This window comes from Molossus molossus, unplaced genomic scaffold (assembly GCF_014108415.1).
Source record: "Molossus molossus isolate mMolMol1 unplaced genomic scaffold, mMolMol1.p scaffold_m16_p_7, whole genome shotgun sequence".
Lineage (NCBI taxonomy): Eukaryota > Metazoa > Chordata > Mammalia > Chiroptera > Molossidae > Molossus > Molossus molossus.
In genome coordinates, this window is record NW_023425401.1 from 9,762,982 (window position 1) to 9,782,359 (window position 19,378).

Genomic DNA, 19,378 nt, shown 5'->3' on the forward strand with positions numbered 1-19,378 from the left:
TTCTGCAGGAAGGATTAGGCAAGGCAGAGTGACCAGGCTTAGGGTTGGCTAGTTTGAATGATTTCAGTGGCTCCAAAGCACAGGGGCTGTCCTTGTTGTGTGGTACCCGCCCTGGGGTGACTGGAGCAGGTGGACAGTGGCCTGGAGTGTGAGAGCTGAGTAAGGGAGGTGTTGGGAGTGTGGACTGTGGTTTGATTAGTTTGTATTTGAAAAGCATGTCCCTGGGAAGAGGACTGTCCCTGAAGAACTGAGGGCACAGAGGAGCTGGGAGACAAGGGAGTCACGAGGCCAGTGTACGGGGACTCAGGAGTATTATTAGGTGGTCCAGACAACGCATGTCTGCGATGTGCCTGTATGGCAGACGTCAAAGCATCAAGTTCACAGAAGATAGAAACATACTTAATACATTGCAGTTATGTGTTTTGGGAGGGAGACTGCAGAGGAGAAGTGACAATTTTATCATATCATATCAAAGGTGCATAATATCAGCCCTGGCCGGTTTGGCTCAGCGGTTAGAGCATTGGCCTGTGGTCCAGAGAGAGCCAGGTTCGGTTCCCGCTAAGGGCACGTACCTTGGTTGCAGTTTGTCCCCGGCCCTGGTTGGTCATGCGGGTGGCAGCCACTCGATGTGTCCCTTTCACATCGATGTTTCTCTCTCTCTCTCTTCCTCTCTCTCTCTCTCCCACTCTATCTGAACAAACAAACAAAAAAAAGGTGCATAATATCAGTGTAACTTATCACTGTTGATATGGACCTTGATTACCTGGCTGACCAAGCCCTGTTCTGTGACATCATATCCATTTTATGTCTGCCTTTCACATTCATTTTATGTGTTTGAAGTGTCTGTAGGGTAGGATATCGGCAAATAGTCAACATAATTCCCTGGGTTTTGATCTTCCAGAATAATGAACCCGCCTATAGTGAGTTCTGGATCTTAGAGGTGGGGTTATCTTCAGGGTGGGGCTCTCTTCAGGCAAGCTAAATTCATAGGAGAGACTTGTGTCTGAACATCCTTACTGTTCTCTAATATAATAGTTTTGCATACTTTCCAGTTGCTAAATAAATATATAAGTAAATACCCACAGCTCTATCACGAGATGCAGTTGATCACCACCGAAATCAGACAGAATATATAATATCCATTATACTAGCTATAAGTCAGAATATTCAGTGTTGGCCTATTTTCTGTATATAAATTAAAAAAATTACTTTTTACTCCATAAGTTGCCTGATGGAGCCCTCTGATGTTGGTGGTGATCATGAGAAATATGTAAATTTCCCGGCTCTGCTTTTGAAACTCCTGAGCTGGGCAAGTCAGGACATGGCTTGGTGGGTCATTCACCTGCACCTCTTTTCTCCCCTCACGCTTAGGGTCTAAGTCACAGAATTGCCTGTGGAACTCTCTCATTGACGGGCTCACAGGGAACGTCAAGGAGAAGCCACGGCCAACCATTGTCCACGACCCCCGCCCGCCGGAGGAAATCCTCGCGGATGAGTTGCCTCAGCTCGACAGCCCAGAAGCCTTCGTGAAGACATCCTTCAGGTTTGGTGGACTGCAGCTCAGTCCGTTCGTTCTTACTTGCTCGTGGAGTTATTTCAATCCGGTTGAACGCTTCGTCAGCGTGGCCAGCAATTCCTTCATTTCTTTCCGCCCAGTAAAATTAGCAGTGATGAAGGAGGGTTGGAATGAACGTGAGCTGGGCTTCTGGCTGGGTTTCCCGAATGCAGTGAAGATCGTATCAGCAGCTGAGTTGCTGTCGGGACTTAATTGGCATTGGCATTTAAATGCCGAGGCAAAGGATTTACTGATGTTGGCAATTTGAATTGGATTAATGAGTCTTTTGCTTCAAAGGAGGATGACGCATGGAGATTAGAACGTGGAGGAAAAGCGCGTGGTGGAGATTAATTCAGCCCCGTGCCCGGGGAGCCTTGAACTGTCAGAGATGTGAGAGCCACTGCCTCCTGAGAGGATCCTCTCGCGTGGTTTCCAAGCGGCTGTTGACTCTGTTCTTGTTTTTCGTATGTTCTCGAATCTTCCTGCAGAGGCCTCTTGTATTTTCTGACTTGTACTCCTCTTTCACCATGACTCTGACCCTTACTTTCTCACCGTATTAGATAAAAACCAATCTGGGTGCGGAGGAGGTGTGTAAAAGTGATTTCTTGTTTCCGAATGGGTCTTTCAAGCCCACTTTGGAAATACACTTTTGAAATGCACACCCAGCCTGCCTTCCTCCTGTCCTTTCTCCCTGTTACCCAAGTTTTACTTCTTTCATTAGATAATGCTTTCGTACTCTCCACAAGGCTAGGAGAACGTAGAAAGCTCGCTTTTCTCCCCCTGAACAGTGCAGAATACCCTTGGAGTTCATGAAGTGTCTTTGAAAAATGTGCTCTCCTTTGCATCCAGGTGATGTGTGCAATCGCTCAGTAAAAGCCACTTCACCGTGTGAAGGTTATTTGTGGAGGGTGAATTACAGATGAGTTCTGAGAAGGAGTGATGAATAGGGGTTTGGGTTTCTTTATATAGTGCGGCTGATGCAGTGGCAGAACAAGAACTGCAAGGCAAATGCTTTTATTATTCCTTGTATGGGTTTGGTTACTACGTCGTGAGGTTTGAAACACAATAAAAGCCACTGAAGGAGAGAGAAGTAGTCTGTAACCCTTTGGTTCTACGCGATTCACTGTGATGAAGGTGGGGGAGGGATGGCATTCTGGGTCTTGTGTGCTCGTCTTGGAGCACCTGGTGGAGTCGACCTTTTCACGTACAGTCTTCTTGTAGCTACTCTTTCTGTCCCAGACCAGGCTCATCGTTTCCTTCAACGAGCAGCTAAAGAGCTACTCTCATGAAAAGGACATCTTGTCTGCCAGCCCAGCTCCCTTACCATCATCGCCATGATCCCTTCTGTTTGCACTTCCTCGGTGCGCTTTAGTAGAGAAAATGTACTGATGACCATGGGCTTTGTTTGATCTGCTGGTTGTATTGTGTGTCAATGTCTTGGCTTCAGAAATAGAGTCAATCATAAGTGTTAAGGTCAGGTCTTGCATCTGGTTCCTTGCAACACTTGGTGCAGCAGGACAGACACAACATGTATAAAAATGCCAACCCTTTGGCCACTGAAGCTAGCAATTCGTTGGCATTGATTATTCTCTTATTAAATTTCTTAATACAGCTGTGGTATTCTGGAGCCATTCTTTCTTCCATAGACAGTAGTTGATTTCAAAGGCAATGTTAGAGGGTAGATATTCTTTAATGCAGTTGTCCCTAACTGTGGTAGTCAATAATCTCAGTGGTGAGATTATTATATGCAAATTATTATAAGAAAAGTACCAACATGCGGGAAAGGTTTACTTCTCAAGAAATAAATTAGAGCAGAGTCAAGGTTACCCTTGTTATAACACCGCTTGTTTTCTATATGCCTTTTGGATGGAAAAGAAAGGAATGAGTTGTAGCTGGATTTTAAATAATGCTGATAGAAATATATCACTCAGGATAGGAATATACCACTCAGGAAAAAACCTGAGAGTTGATGATTCCCACTGTTAGTGACTCTGGAAAATCTAGGAAGAATGGTGAGTGGTAACCCTATATCTGTAAACCTTGGGGTGCCTCACAGATTAGTGCTCTCAGCCCCTGTGAGAGGCTGAGGATTTGGGCTATTTTCTGACTCTGAATTTAGAGCCTTTCGGCCACCATGGTGTGTGTGTGTGTGTGTGTGTGTGTGTGTGTGAGAGAGAGAGAAACACATTTACACACACTCCCATGTACCATTAAGGGATCTAAGGCATGTGACGAGTGGTATCCTGCCCTTCTCAGTTCTGGAGGGTCTTGTTTGCTGGGGAGGAGCTCATGGTTCTCATGAACTGACGTTATCCCTATCACTTCTCTGTAGGGTTGTTACCACTGAGCAGTGCAAGATGAGTAATAGTATTGGTTACTCCCTTTTCTTTCTTCTTGTTCACATTCAAAGGGTATTTGCGATCTGGGACCACAAAATCAGCTTTATTATTAAATAAGATCCAAGTTGCCATGACAACAAGCCCAATGTGCCAAAATATCGGGAAGTCCAGTCTTTTCTTGGGGTTTTTCTCCCTAACTGTTTCCAAGGAGCCCCGGGCTTACTGTCAGTGGTTTAAGAGTCAGCCTTTGATCCTTATGTCTGTTTTTATACTAGTACCACACTGTTTTGAGTACTGTGGCCTCATAGTATAGTTTGATATCAGGTAGTAGGATTTTTCCTACTTTGTTCTTCTTCCTCAAGATTGCCGAGGCTGTTCAGGGTCTTTTTATGATTCCATATAAATTTTTGGAATATTTGTTCTAGTTCTGTGAAATACACCATTGGTATCTTGATAGGAATTGCATTGAATCTATATATTGCTTTGGGTAGTATGGACATTTTAAGATGTTAACTCTTCCTATCCATGAACATGGTATATGCTTCCACTTATTTGTATCTTCTTCAGTGTCTTATAATTTTCTGAGTACAGGTCTTTTGCATCCTTGGTTAAATGTAGTCCTAAGACTTTTTATTTTTGAAGCAGTTGTAAATGGGATCCATTTCCTTAGTTTCCCTTTCTAATAGTTCATTATTGGTGTATAAAAATGTAATTGATTTCTGGATATTTATTTTGTATCCTGCTACTTTACTGAATTTATTTACCAGTCCTAGTAGGTTTCAGGTGGAATCCTTAGGGTTCTCTACATACAGTACCATGAATGGTGGTGGAGGGAGACCTGACTTGAGGTGCTAAACACACAGTACAATATACAGATGATGTGTGTAGAACTGTATACCTGAAGCCTGTATAATTGTATTAACCAATGTCACGCCAATAAAGTCAATTAAAAAAAGTCAGCCCTTATCCTGCTCTGCCCCCTGCCACCTGGCAGGGAAATGGGGTCTTATGTGGAAGGTGGACTTTCTGACCTCCATGAAGCTACCAGTCCAGACCTCCTCGTCTCCTCCTGCTGGCGGCTCTTGTCCTTTCCTGACACCTGGCCTTAGCACTGCCACCTCAGACATTTCTAACAACACTGATCCTCAGAAGAAAGGACCTAAAGGCTTCACTTCACTTTCCCCAGCCATTTTTCCCTAGCTCTTTGCAAGTATGTAGACATAATTATATGCAAACCACTCCCAGGACCAAGTGTGGGTACTTATTTTATATTTACATAGTGTTTTCATTCAAATAGTTCCTTCTATTAAAGGGACAGTCGCCCTGAATGTAAATTCTGTTCCCTATTTCCAAAGGTAGGAAGTGTTTATAAATTTACAGGTGGTAGGTGTTTTTTAAACATTTTATAAGTTTGTATGTTTCCGTCTCCCCCCGGCTTCCTGTCACAACAGTAATGACAATGATGGGTACTGGACCCCCAAAGTAGAGCCCATAGTTCAGATCGAATCCCAACACAAATCAATATGGACAATTGCTTGTAACTTGGTGGTCACCCGTGGCAGAAGCAAGGGCTACCTTGTGTGAGCTTTAGGTCCTACTTAATCTGCAATGGAATTCCATCCCAAATAAATATGTCACCTACAAACTCATGCTTTTGGTACAAATGCAGCTTTAAGACAACTCCTTTCCCAACCAAAGTGCCGCCGGTGCCCAGCACCGTCTGTGTTGGGTAGCTATCGTGCCGAGGGCGTGGCAGACAGCGAGAACCTGGTGTATAGGTTTAGAAATAAGGATTTTAGAAAATCAGAGGCACCACCTTTACCCCCCAAAGCTTGTAAGTTCATAGCTGAGGGGTGTGCAAATGCCATCTCCACTCTGACATGGTCCCTGACACTGTCCCCTCGGGTCCCCTTTTCTGGGCAGTGATGATGAGGCAGATGTCCCGTGTCTTGAAGCAGACAGTTCAGCACTTGGAGGGAAGGGTCTCCTTATTCTTGTCTTGCTTCAAATCTCAGCTGATATTGCTGGAAAGGAACAGAGTTTTGTGCTGTGTTGTGCTGCGGACGTTAGTCTTTACTCCTCGTGAAGGGGCCATTTCAAACTACCCAGGTAGGAAAATTCGACTCTGAAAGTGGCTGAACTGGACTTCCTCTCAGTCCTGTTAGCACCGGCAGGTTGCTCCACCTCTGCGAACCTCTGTTTCCTTAACTGTCACACCTGAGCGCTGAGCTCAAACAGTGATTCTCAAATTTGTTGCATCACAATTACCCGGAGGGCTACAGATTGTTGGGCTCACCTCCAGGTCTGGGTGGTGTCCTACGATGTGCCTTTCGGACAAGCTTCAGCTGCTGCTGCTCCTGCTGGTCCAGGGGCCACACGTGGAGAACCACTGGACTAGATGATATTTAATATCCCTTTGAGCGCTACAATATTTTGCTATGTTACTTTGAGCAGGGCACTTATCTAATTTGGCCTCAGTTTTTTCATCTGCGAAATAGGGACAAAGATGCCCACTTCTCAGGGTTGTTGGGAGGATGTAAAGCAGATAATAGTTTATGTGAAAGAGACAGGCTCTGTATTTGACACCCAGAATGTGCCCGGTAAGTACTAATTTTGTATTTCTGCTTAGCACCCACCCAAGCCTCGCCTGCCTTTGACTGTGTACCCACAGAGAAATGGGATCAGACTTGGGGTTTGTGGCTCCAGTCCAGGCACTGTGGACTCTGAGGCTCACCAAACCTCTGCTTTCAAAACCCAAGACTTTTGAAAAGAAGTGGGACCGTAATTAAATGAAAAGGCTCCAGTGTCTAGAAAGTGAACTCTCCTGGGAACTGCACCCTAGATGTCTGTTTTCTTTGTTCCTCATGACTTGTCCCTTTGAACTTGCTGTTTGGCTCAGGGTTTTCTTAAAAGAGAAGAAAGTAACCTGAACATGGAGCTTAGGGAAGACTGATAAACCCAGCCAGTGATCAGTGACGAGGATCTCAGTACCGGCCACTAGAGGACCCGAGAGAGCAGGAAAGAGCTGGCTGCTGAGAGCCTCTAGCTTGTACCTTTGCAAAGGTGAGACCTGGCCAGACTGCACTGAATGTCAAGGAAACCAATGTTTATCGAGCATCTGCTTTGCCCAGGAACTGTACATTCACTTGCTTATTTAATCTTCCCAAACCCTGGCAAGGTGAGTAATGGTACCCCACTTGTACAGGTCAGGAAACCGAGGCTCAGAAAGATCAAGCAACTTACTCCAAGTCACCCAGAAGGTGGCAGAGCTGGAAATTTTCACCCAGTCCACCTGACTCCAAAGCTACGCCCTCTCCACTATGCTCACCTTGGCTTTTAGGCTTCTGGCTTTGTTGTTGGTGAAATAAGATGTACTGGGATCGATGCTACTAATCGGGGTGTGCAATTTGAAGATGCGCGTGCACACACACACACACACACACACACACACAGTTTGATGCTTCTCCTATGAGACTGACCCTGTGCTGTTATACTAAATCCCTTCTCTAGTCTAAACCTTGTAATGCACCTGCCCCTTTTGGATAGGAACCCTTTAAGGCAGTGCTTCTCAAACTTTATGTCTAAAAAATTTTCTGGGGGGGGGGTCCTATTAAATGTAGATCTGGATTCATTAGGTCTGCCTTGCAGCCTGTGAATCTGCATTTCTAACAAGCTCCCACGGAATGTGATGATCTGAGGACCATCCTCTGAGCCAAGAGGCGTGGGCTTTGGAATACCACAGGTATGAGTTTGCAAACACTCCTCTGAACTATGATTTGTGGCATGGTTTTGAGTCCCAAGTTCCTCGTTTTACACATGGAGACAGTGAAATAGCAACACAGGCCTTGGGGACTGTTGCTAGGGTTAGGTGGGCAAGTGGACTGATCCCCGCCCCCTTCTGTGACCGGGTTGTGCAGTGAGCCCCAGGCTGCGAAAATCAGCCCTCTGGGGCTTCATGAGCAACGCTGGTCTCTGGCCTGACCTCCTTGGACGGCAGCGGGAATTCTGAAGGCACTGAGGGCATCGGCCACCTCGGTTACTTCCCCTGAATTGTGTGACTCCCAACCCAGGGTGAGTTGCCAGGTTTCGATGATTTTGCATTTGGAGAAGAGCTCACTCCCTCCCTAGAGAATCGCTGGGGGCTCAATGAGCTGCTCTTCCCACGTCGAATGGACTTATTTGGGCTTTGGCAAAAGCATTCCTGGTTCTATACATAGCTTACTAAGAATATGTTGCAGGGAGCAGGGTTGCACGGAGCCAACACCCTCGGCTACGGATGAGATTAAGGCCTTGTCAGATCCCATTTAATGGATTGTGTTTTCCACGCAGAATTAAATCATTGAACTCATCCTCATTTTGGTGCTTGGCAGTCATTTTTCCATCAGGGGCTGCTGCCAAGAAGCCAGTTTCTGACTTGATTACTTTCAGGAAATGTGCAATCTGGCTGATGGTATGGTGTGGCGTGGGGTGGTGTCCCCTGCAGTTTCGGACCCCACCCCGGGATGAGTCATAGGTTAAAATTCCCAATTAGCTCATGGGAAGTCTGGTCACACATCTTTCTTTATCACTGTATACTGGTCACCCACTGGGAACTTTGGGGACACCTATTTCCCTGACTCAGTGTGTCCTCCTGGAGTTGATATTTCCCCCTGTAGTCTGCGCTAATCCGATCAGCAGAGTCTCTCTCAAGTTTGCTAAGGGACAAATGAAAGAATTAATTCTGAGGTTTCTTTTTTAAAGCTCAGAGGAGTGTCTATTGCAGTTTTGCCTTCCCATAAGGGACACATTTAGGCTTTTCTTTATAAGTAAATTTCCATGCATGCTTTTCAAACCCTCGGTGTACACCCCTCAGAATAACTCTTAGCAGCACATGTAACAGGTTAAGGGCTTTGTCTACAGGGAGGAGCGGGAGCTTCCACACTGTCAGGTGGGGGAGGAGGGCTGGGAACCCCATCTGACTCTCCCCCCGTGTCCTGTGGACCAACCCCCAGGCTTCCTGATGACAGAGGACCATCTGCCCGAGGCCACGTGGAGACCGGACATGTGCAGAGAGTCCCTGAGGTTTTCTCTAAGTGAAGGATGACCTGGCAACCCCCACCCCCTCCGCAGGGCTTGGGTCCCCTTGAGGTCTGTGTGAAGTCTCATATGGTTCTGGATTAGCCTGTAGCCCTTGGCGACTTAGCAGCCTTGTCAGCCTCATTGGTCAACTCCCCAGTCACAATCCCAGGTGACTTCTGAGCTTGGCCCCGGAGCTTGTGGGAACATCTGAGGCCCATCCAGACCACACAGAACCCAAGAGCTAAGTTGAGAAAGCTGAAACCCAGGCTCCTGCCTAAATCGGCTGGCCACTGAGTCTACTTGGATGTGGACCCTCCCATTTGTGGGTACATGTCCCTCTAGGGAGAGAGAGGACACACAAGTCTCGTCCCTGCTCCCCAGTTTCCCTTCTCCCTAGAGTCCCCCAAGTCAGAAAAGCTGGCCCTCTCTGGCTTCCCACTTCTGCAACATGGCCTCCTTCTCCCAAGCTCTGGGTCTTGGGTGAAGGCACCATGGTGGCTGAGGTCAAGGTCCAGATTGCCTTGACCTCAGCCCTACACTGGGAAATAGCTCAAAAGCACCACATGTTTTCCCTTATAAACTTTTAGTGATAAATAATTTTAGTGCACTTATATTTGCAGTTAAATTAAGGTACTCTACTTAAAAATAAATCAAAACCCTTTAAAACTGTGCCCTGTGATAATGCAAATCTGGATAGCCCTTGATGGGTGATTGGTCCCTGTCCTCTGCAGTGGGATTCATGGAAATGTGACCCCGTGTTTTACTCCATAGAAATGTTTGTTCCCACTTCCAACATTAGGGCAGGGGCTCTGCCCTTGCTAACAGGAAAGGAGCAGTTTCCTTCTTATTAGAATCTTTGAAAAACCAGATCTCCCTTCCGACTTAAACGAACATGCTGCCGTCACGTCCTGTGCCCGGCACTGGAGTTACACGGATTGAACTGGACCGGCCCATGCCCCACCCCCCGGACCTCACCTAGACCATGGATATGTTGACTGGCACATGTCGTAACCGTGGAACAGACCCCCTGGGCCATGGAGTGTGGGCCAGGGTCGGGAGGCAGGAATACACGGCGTGTTGAAGGAACTGCTGGATTTGCGTCCAGGGCCCGTGCCAGGGAGGCTGTGCTGGGAAAGTCAACCCGGGACCCAAGTGCTTGGGCCTCGTTTACCATGGGAGCATGGTTTAGTCTTATCCCACCGCTGAGCTCTCTGGAGCTCTTGGAAATCTTTGGGGAAGCAGAAAGAAGACTGCATATTTGTCCACTAAGTTACAGAATCAGGGCTGGTATTTCCATGCCTCGGTCCCCAACACAAAGAGCATCAACATAAAGGTTTCCGGGGCCGCGGCAGAGATGGAACAACGTAGCTGGACAACAACGTGGGTCCGAACACCTACGGTGCCTGGAGAAGTAGCAGCAAAGGTTATCGAATAGACAGCCCTGTGACTGTAACCTAGCGGTCCCCCACTTACTGATTACTGTCAATGCAGCCAGAAGTACCTTTGCTGGGATGGATGACCTCCAGACCCTGGAGGTCAGCCACGCTGGGGAAGAATTGTTATTTGAACAAGAGCTGTGACAGGCTGGTCCCCACTCGGGAGAGTGATGGTTCTGGCTCAGGTGATGGGCTCCAGGACCGGGAGGCGGGCACACTGTAGACTGCCCAGGGCATGACTCATGCGCTCTGCCACGTCAGGAGCAGGGAAGTGTCAATCAAATGGCAGACTAGGATTATGGGTTCAAACCTTTGATCTGCTCATCATTTTCATTCTCTGATATTGGTCCGGACTTAGAATTAGAAAAGGGTGTATGAAGGGGGCTGAATTATATTGATTAAATTATGTGTTTCTCATTCTAAATGTTTTTCTTCCTAACACGTTGAACAGTGCCGATGGTGTCACCAGCAACCACAAGTGCATTCCCCCTCATGCTGTAATTTCAGCTTCTCTTGGTTGAAAACCTTGCATTTTATGACACTCAGTGGTCTCTGTTCTCTTCAGATTTATTATCTACTTGGATTTCAGTGGTTCTTAACCCAGGCTGCACAGTATCCTCATGAGCGATTGAAGCAGCATCCCTGGGGCCGGCCCGGGCAGCTCGTGTTTTAAAAGCTTCCATGGTTGTGCTGAGGCCAGCGGCCCGAGAACCAGTGCTCGGCCGGCCCCACAGGCTCCCCTCCGGCCGCCCCTTCCTTCCCTCCCTCCTCCCACACCCACACTCCCTGGCTGGCTGCTGCTGCCTCAGGGTGCCATTTCTAACGACCATCCTGGCCTCTCCGACCACATTACCCGGGACAGGCTTTGCTCCCTTCCGGTACTTATCTGGACTGAGTGTCTGGAGTTCTGCAGCCAGCACAGAATGAGCTCTCCCGCCGTGAGATGCCATATGTCCACGCCATTTAGGATAACTGAAGTGTCACCAAATGTCCCTTATGTTGTCTTTCTCCAAAAGCCAGTTCAACAGAACGTAAACAAATCGCATGCCTCCTTTGGGAATGTGAAACAGGGCTGTTTTCAGGAGCCCGTGAGCGCTGGCTGTTTTCAGGAGCCCGTGAGCGCTGGCTGTTTTCAGGAGCCCGTGAGCGCTGGCTGTTTTCAGGAGCCCGTGAGCGCTGGCTGTTTTCACTCTCTTTCTATGGCTCACACACTTCCACCCCGGTCTGGGTGGACTGACTTGGAGATGCTGCCTCAGTTTCTCAGTCACCGGTCCTCTCTCCTGCATGCCTTTCAAAATGTTGTCATAAAAACAATATACTTCCCTTGTAGAACATTTGATAGATGGTAAAATTTTTAAAAATCCTGAATAGAATTCATACTGTCAGTTTGATAGTTTATGCGATGAGATCAATACTACCTGTTTCAGAATTATTGTGAAAATAAAATAAATGGAGAGAAATGAAAGTATAAAGTAGTAAAGTACTAGAAAATGGAAGGCATTATTTTGAACAGTTACTATAGTAATGGTAATTTTATAATGATTAGCCATTACAATTATAGGTCTTATTATTATCATTATTATATTTTTTTATCCTCACCCAAGGACATTTTTGCATTTGTCTTCAGATAGAGCTGGAGGGAGAGAGGAAGGAAGAGAGAGAAACATTGATGTGAGAGGGACACTTCGAGTGGTTGCCACCCACATGACCCCAGCCAGGGCCGGGGACAAGCTGCAGCCGAGGTACGTGCCCTTAGCAGGAACCAAACCCAGGACTCTCTGGTCTGTGGGCTGATGGTTTAACTGCTGAGCCAAACCCACCCAGGCAATTACAGGTATTATTAACAATGCCCACATAAGTATTAATAATCACATTAAAAGCACCCACAATTATTATTTTATTATGTTTTAAGGTACAAATAATAAGCAGTTACCAAGAAATACTCCTTTGAACTTGAGAGTAAGGTGGTCCGTGAGGCCAGAGTCCCCACACTGGCTCCTGTCAGTTACTTCCCTTCAGTGTCTATGTGGTAGCCGGTAGGCAAGTGGAAGGGTTAGTGGGAGGAGGGATGAAAGGGATGATTTGGGCCTGGATGCTGTGGCTCAGTGGTTGAGCATCAACCCGTGCACCAAGAGGTCGCCGGTTCGATTCCCGGTCAGGGCACATGCCCAGGTGAGGGGCATGCAGGAGGCGGCCAATCATTGTTCTCTCTCGTCTATGTTTCTATCTCTCTTCTTCTCTCTCTAAAATCAGTAAAGAAAAATTTAGCCCTGGCCGGTTTGGCTCAGAGGTTAGACCGTCGGCCTGTGGTCCAGAGAGACCCGGGTTCGGTTCCTGCTAGGGGCATGTACCTCGGTTGCAGTTTGTCCCCGGCCCTGGTTGGTCATGCAGGAGTCAGCCACTCGATGTGTCCCTTTCACGTTGATGTTTTTCTCTCTCTCTCCCTTCCCCTCTATCTGAACAAAAATTGGAAAAATGTCCTCGGGTGAGGATAAAACAAAAAGAAAAATTTAAAAAGAAAAGGGATGGTTTGGAAGCTGAAGCATCTCCCTGTTCTCCAGTCGATACGTATTTACGCCCTGCACAATATCTCTGTAATTTGTTTCTCTTTTCCCTTCTCTCCAGCTGTTAGTTGGCCGAAGTCCTTGGCACCTCTCACCTTCCACCATGACGGCCTCCCAGCTGGCCCCTCTGCCTTTAGAATCCCCTCGTCCCGTCCATTCCACATTTCAAAACCTCGTGTCTCCCTGGTGCCCACGGCATCTGTGCCCGCTGAGGCAACGGGAGACTGTTGAATCCAAGTAATTTGTTACTACTGGTAATTAGGGAGCAGGAGCCTGTGAATAATTTATTCTCTTTTTGTTTTACTTTTTAGAAACCAATTAGAGCAAGGCTCACTGTATCATTGCTGTCTAGCGTGGGAGGGGAAGGGTGGAATTAGAGCTAATGCGTGGAAAAGTCGTGAATAACGCCCGGATGTGCCGGCAGACGGTGTCATTCATCATTGATGTTGTGGGAGAAAATAGTTGGGAACCTGAAGAATAAGATCCACGTTTCTTGTAAGGGATCCATGATTTGGTCCTTGTTTGATCTTGATCCTTCCCTCCCGCCAGCTCACCTCTCCTGCCTTCTCCACGGCCTGTGCTGTCCCCCGTTACACCAGCTGCAGTGGCCCTTGATGGCTTGGCTGGGCTGACCCCACCTCCACCCTCCCACCCTGGGCCCTGTCCCCATGCCTGGTGGGCCCTGTCCCCATGCCTGGTGGGAGGAAGTACAAGTTCCTTCAGCCATTGGGATTGGTTGGAGACGGGCAGGTGCCTCTTGCTGGGCTAATAAGAACCAACTTGTGGTTTTGCCGGAATTACTGGAAAGAGGTGCCAAGCTGGTAGGTGTATGTCTGGACCTGCCAGGGGCCATGTCACCACCAGGGGGAGGGCCTAGCTGAGTACGAACTGAGGAAGAGAGGGGCGCTGAGAGGCGGACATGGATCGTGGTGGCATCATGAGATTCCCTGGACATACCTGATGAAGCTTGGTTTTATGAGCCAGTATATTGTCGTCTGTTTTTCTTGTTTTCTGTTTTTGAGTTCAGTTTGAGTTCATTTGAGTTCAGTTTCTGTCACCTCAAACTAAGTGTCCTGACCCATATCCTGGACTCCCTACCGTTGCAAACCTTGGGAAGCCCTTGCCATGCTGTGCTTTGGCTCAGGGCCTGCAATGCGCCTCCCCATCTCCACCCAGCAGTGGTCTCTGTGCCTGTCCAGGCCCAGGCCGAGACAGCCTCACCGCCTCTCCATCCGACCCCGGCAGAACGAGTCTGGTCTCCACGTTCCTGTCGTCCGGAGTCACACAGGTCGTTGCGCTTTGTCTCACAGTGAGCTCCGTGTGCGTCGGAATTCCTGATCCCTTACTCCTGAGATGCTCAACTTCACTCACTTTCTTAATGGAGTTTATATCCCACTGCTGCTGTGGAGACAATAAATATTTATTGACCAGCATTTAGCAGAAAGAGAGAAGTAATGAAAGGGAGACATGAAAGCAATAGAACACATACACTTTGTCCTTGACAGTGTGAGTCGGACTTGGCTGTGGGTATAGAAAGATGGGAACAACTTGTTGGGTAACTAAACCTGTGTAATCTCTCTGTCTGGGAACTGTGTGTACTTGACAGCTGCAAATATATGGTGGTCCCTTGACGGGAGGAATTTAGCACAGCACATGGGAATGAATGGCAGGAAGAGAGGCTGAAGCAATACTGTTACATAAAGTCACGGTCAGTGACATTGTGTCCTGCGCAGCTGCAAACTCCTACGAGCTGCTGGGATGTCAGCTCCGGCAATGTCTCTCGGGGCTCTTTGCTTCTCACCATTCCCTGGTCCAGGCTGTCCCCACTGGACTTCTGCACTTGTCCCCCTCGGGGCTCCCAGCCTGCCTTCGTTCACACACACATCATCCTGCATGTTGGGTCAGAACGGTGCTGGAGACCTGCTTGAGATATTGCTGTAAAGCATCACTGAGGACCTGCTGTGGTCTGAACTTGCTCCCACAGCCTCAATTCCCAGTATTCCCTTTCTTCCCTGCAGGGTTTCAGCTGCAGTGGACCACATGCCAGCCCCTGCTATGGACCGTGCTCTGCTGTTTTCTGTTTTGGTAGTTCTCTTAGGTAGATTTCTCCACCTGTACTATTCAACTTCCAGCCCTGCCAGACCTGAAGCTTCATCCCTTGAGACCACAGACCACGGCCACCTCCTCTGCTTTCCATATTCTGAACTGCCCTAGAATGCGTTGCTTACTAGTTATTTGTGTGTCTCTTCTGTATTAGGATAGGCTAGCTGCTATAACTAACGAGACTCAAATCTCAATGGCTTACCACACAAAGCTTGATTTCTCACTTGGCCACCATCCTATGCAGCTTGAGCATCTTTTCTGTCTGGAAGGCTCCAAACAGAGACTCCAGAGACTGGGCATCTCCCATGACGTGGCTTTGCTCTCTCGGAGGCCTTAGCTTCCAGTTGCTGTCTGATGAGCAGGAGAGAAAGAGAGGCCAGAACAGTCATATGGTAATAGTCTAAAAGCAAGGGTGGCTGGGAAATGCAGGTTTTGTGGGCCCCGGGAGGGGGAATGGGACTGGTGGGCCTCTGGCTGGTCACTTGCACCTCCACACTGGAGAAGTCTGTCTCATCCTTTCGTACCCTTTGGCCTTGCTGAACAAGTACCCTGAATGTGTCAGGCAGGGAAGTCAGTGCTCCCGAGGACTGTGTGTGGGCAGCACTGCGCACACGGCCCTTAGCAGGAACGCAGCTGTGAGTGCCTTCCCCTGTATCCCTCCCTCTCCCACTTCTCTACCTCCTCCTCCTCCTCCTCCTCCTCCTCCTCCCCCTCCTCCTCCTCCTCCTCCTCCCTTTCTCTACCTCTTTCCTCCTTATCACCCAAATTTTCCCCTATTCCATTTGTCTTTTCTTAACCTACTTATCATTCTCACCAAAACCCGTTGTAAAGGTCTAAGGATGGGTATGTTTGTGTTTTGGGTAAGGTGGAAAAGAGGGCATTTTTAAAAATTAATTTGTTTTGTTACAGATGTTTCTTCTTTTTCTCCCATTCACACCCTCCTCCCCATCCCCCCCGCCCCATCCCCAGCTTTGTTGCCTATGTCCATTGGTCATGCATACATGCATATAAGTTCTGTGGTTTATTTCTCCCTCCTCCAACACCCCCTCCTTGGAGGTTTGTCAGTCTATACCCCACCTCTATGTCTCTGGGTGAGTTTTGTTCATCATATTCCACAAATAAGTGAGATCATGTGATATTTGTCTTTCTCTGCTTGGCTTGTTTCGCTTAGCATCATACTCTCCAGGTCCTTCTGTGCCATCTCAAAGGATAAGAGATCTTTCTTTCTTACAGCTGCATAGTACTCCATTGTGTACATGTACAACAGCTTTTTTATCCACTCATCTACTGATGGACACTTGGGTTGTTTCTAGATCTTAGCTATTGTAAATAGTGCTGTTACAAACATAGGGGTACATATATTCTTTCTGATTGGTGTTTCAGGTTTCTTAGGGTATTTTCCTAGAAGTGGGATCACTGGGTCAAATGGATGTTCAATTTTTAACTTTTTGAGGTAGCACCATATTGTTTTCCATAGTGGCTGCACCAGTCTGCATTCCCACCAGCAGTGCACTAGAGTCCCCTTTTCTCCACACTCTCGCCAACACTTGCTTGATGATTTGTTGATGGCAGCCATTCTGACAGGTGTGAGGTGATACCTCATGGTTGTTTTAATTTGCATCACTCTGATGATTAGTGATGTTGAGCATTTCTTCATATGTCTCTTAGCCATTTGTATGTCCTTTTTGGAGAAGTGTCTATTTAGTTCCTCTGACCATTTTTGAATTGGTTCTTTGTCTTCCTTTTGTTGAGTTATATGAGCACTTTATGTATTTTGGAAATTAACCCCTTGTCTGATGCATCATTGGCAATTATGGTCTCCCATATAGTGGGATCCCTTTCCATTCTGATGGTTGTTTCTTTTGCTGTGCAGAAGTTTTTTAGTTTGATTTAGTCCCATGTGTTAATTTTTTCCTTTGTTTCTGTTGCCTTAGGTGATGTATCAGTGAAAATTCTGCTGCATATGATGTCTGAAATTTTGTTGCTTGCATTTTCTTCTAGAATTTATATGGATTCATGAGTTACATTTAAGTCTTTTATCCATTTTGAGTTTATTCTCGTGTATGGTGTAAGTTGGTGGTCTAGCTTCATTTTTTTGCAAGTAGCTGTCCAATTTTCCCAGCACCATTTATTGAAGAAACTGTCTTGACTCCACTGTATGCTCTTGTCAAATATTAATTGAGCATATTGTCTTGGGTCCATTTCTGGGTTCTCTATTCTGTTCCATTGATATATCTGCCTGTTCTTGTGCCAGTACCAGGCTGCTTTGATTACAGTGGCTTTGTAGTATGACCTGAACTCTGGTAATATGATCCCTCCTACTTTGTTCTTCTTTTTCAAGATTGCTGTGGCTATTCGAGGACTTTTTTGGTTCCATATGAACTTTTGAAGTATTTGTTCTAGTTCTGTGAAGGATGTCGTTGGTATTTTGATGGGGATTGCATTGAATCTATAGATTGCTTTGGGTAGTATGGACATTGTAATGATGTTAATTCTTCCAATTCATGAACGAGGTATGTGCTTCCACTTTTTTATATCTTCCTCCATTTCTTTTTTCAATGACTTGTAGTTTTCTGTGAAGAGGTTCCTTACTTCTTTGGTTAAGTTTATTTCTAGGTATGTTAATTTTTTTGCTGTGATGGTAAATGGGATTGTTTTTTTAGTTTCTCTTTCTGTGATTTCATCATTGGCATATAAGAATGCCGTCGATTTCTTGACATTAATTTTGTATCTTGCTTTTTTGCCATATTCATTTATTAAATCTAGTAGATTTTTAATAGAGTCTTTAGGGTTTTCTATGTTCAATATCATGTTACCTGCAAATAATGAGAGTTTCACTTCCTCCTTTCCAGTTTGGATCCCCTTTATTTTTCCTTCCTGTCTGATTGCTGTGGCTAAGACTTCCAGTACTATGTTAAATAAGAGTGGCAAAAGTGGGCATTCCTGTCTTGTTCCTGTTCTTAAGGGGAATGCTTTTAGTTTTTGCCCATTGAGTATGATGTTGGCTGTAGGTTTTCCATATATGGCCTTTATTATGTTGAGATATGATCCCTTTACTCCCACTTTGCTGAGCATTTTTGTCAGAAATGGATGCTGGATTTTGTCGAATGCTTTTTCAGGATCTATTGATATGATCATATGGTTTTTATCTTTCATTTTGTTTATGTGGTGTATCACATTTATTGATTTGCGAATATTGTACCAGCCTTGCATGCCTGGGATGACATTTACTTGGTCATGGTGAATAATTTTTTTGATGTATTGCTGGATCCGATTTGCTAATATTTTGTTAAGGATTTTGGCATCTGTGTTCATCAGGGATATTGGCCTGTAGTTTTCTTTCTTTGTAGTGTCTTTATCTGGTTTTGGAATTAGGCTTATACTGGCCCCATAAAATGAGTTTGGAAGTGTTCCGTCTTCTTGGATTTTTTGGAATAGTTTGAGGAGAATGGGTATTAGATCTTCTTTGAATGTCAGTAAAACTCCCCTGCGAAGCTGTCTGGGCCAAAAAGAGGGCAGTTTTTCCATTTGTTTCTATTCTTTACTTATTTTTTGGGGGGGAGGGGTTAAATGAACTTTTTATTTGGGAATAATTTTAGATTTACAGAAAAGTTGCAAAATTATACAGATTGTCTCATACACCCCTCATCTGGTTTCCTGTAATATTAACATCTTACACTATGAAGAAACTTGGTTCATTGGAACTTGTACAATGCTATTAATTGAACTCCAAACTTTATTTGGATTTTGCCAATTTTTCCACCCATGTCCATTTTCTGTTCCAGGATCCCATCCAGGACACCACATTGCGTGTGGTCTTTATGTCTCATTGTCCCCACTGGTCTGGAACTGTTTCTCAGTCTTTGTTTTGAATGACCTTGGCGGTTTTGAGGAGTACTGGTCAGATGCTGTGCAGACTAACTCTTGATTTGGGTTTGGTTGATGTTTTTCCTTATGGTTAGTCTGGGGTTTGGGTTTTTGGGAGGAAGACCACAGAGAGGAAGTTCTTTCCTCATCACATGATATCAGGGAGTACCTGATATCCCTGTGGAGTCGCTCATTGTGATAAACTTGATCACTTGTTTCAGGTAGTATTTGCCAGAGTTCTCCACTGTACAGTTAGTATTTTCTTCTTTCCAGACCCTTTTGTTTTTGTTTTGAATCCTTACCCGAGGATATTTTTCCATTGGATTTTAGATAGAGTGGGAGGGAGGGAGGAAGGAAGGGGGAGAGAGCGAGAAAGAGAGAGAGAGAGAGAGATTTGGGAGACATATCGATTGGCTGCCTCCCTCACTACCGTGTCAAGGTTATGTGCCCTTCACA

General features: G+C 46.2%; 1 protein-coding gene across 1 annotated transcript in view; it reads left to right on the plus strand.

The window, feature by feature from the left end:
• Positions 1-19,378, plus strand: part of PDE1C (phosphodiesterase 1C) — a 393,209-nt gene that overhangs the window by 77,321 nt on the left and 296,510 nt on the right. The window contains exon 3 of the mRNA XM_036246613.1: positions 1,372-1,543. Coding sequence (XP_036102506.1) covers positions 1,372-1,543 — 172 coding nt within the window. The remainder of the gene's footprint in view (positions 1-1,371; positions 1,544-19,378) is intronic.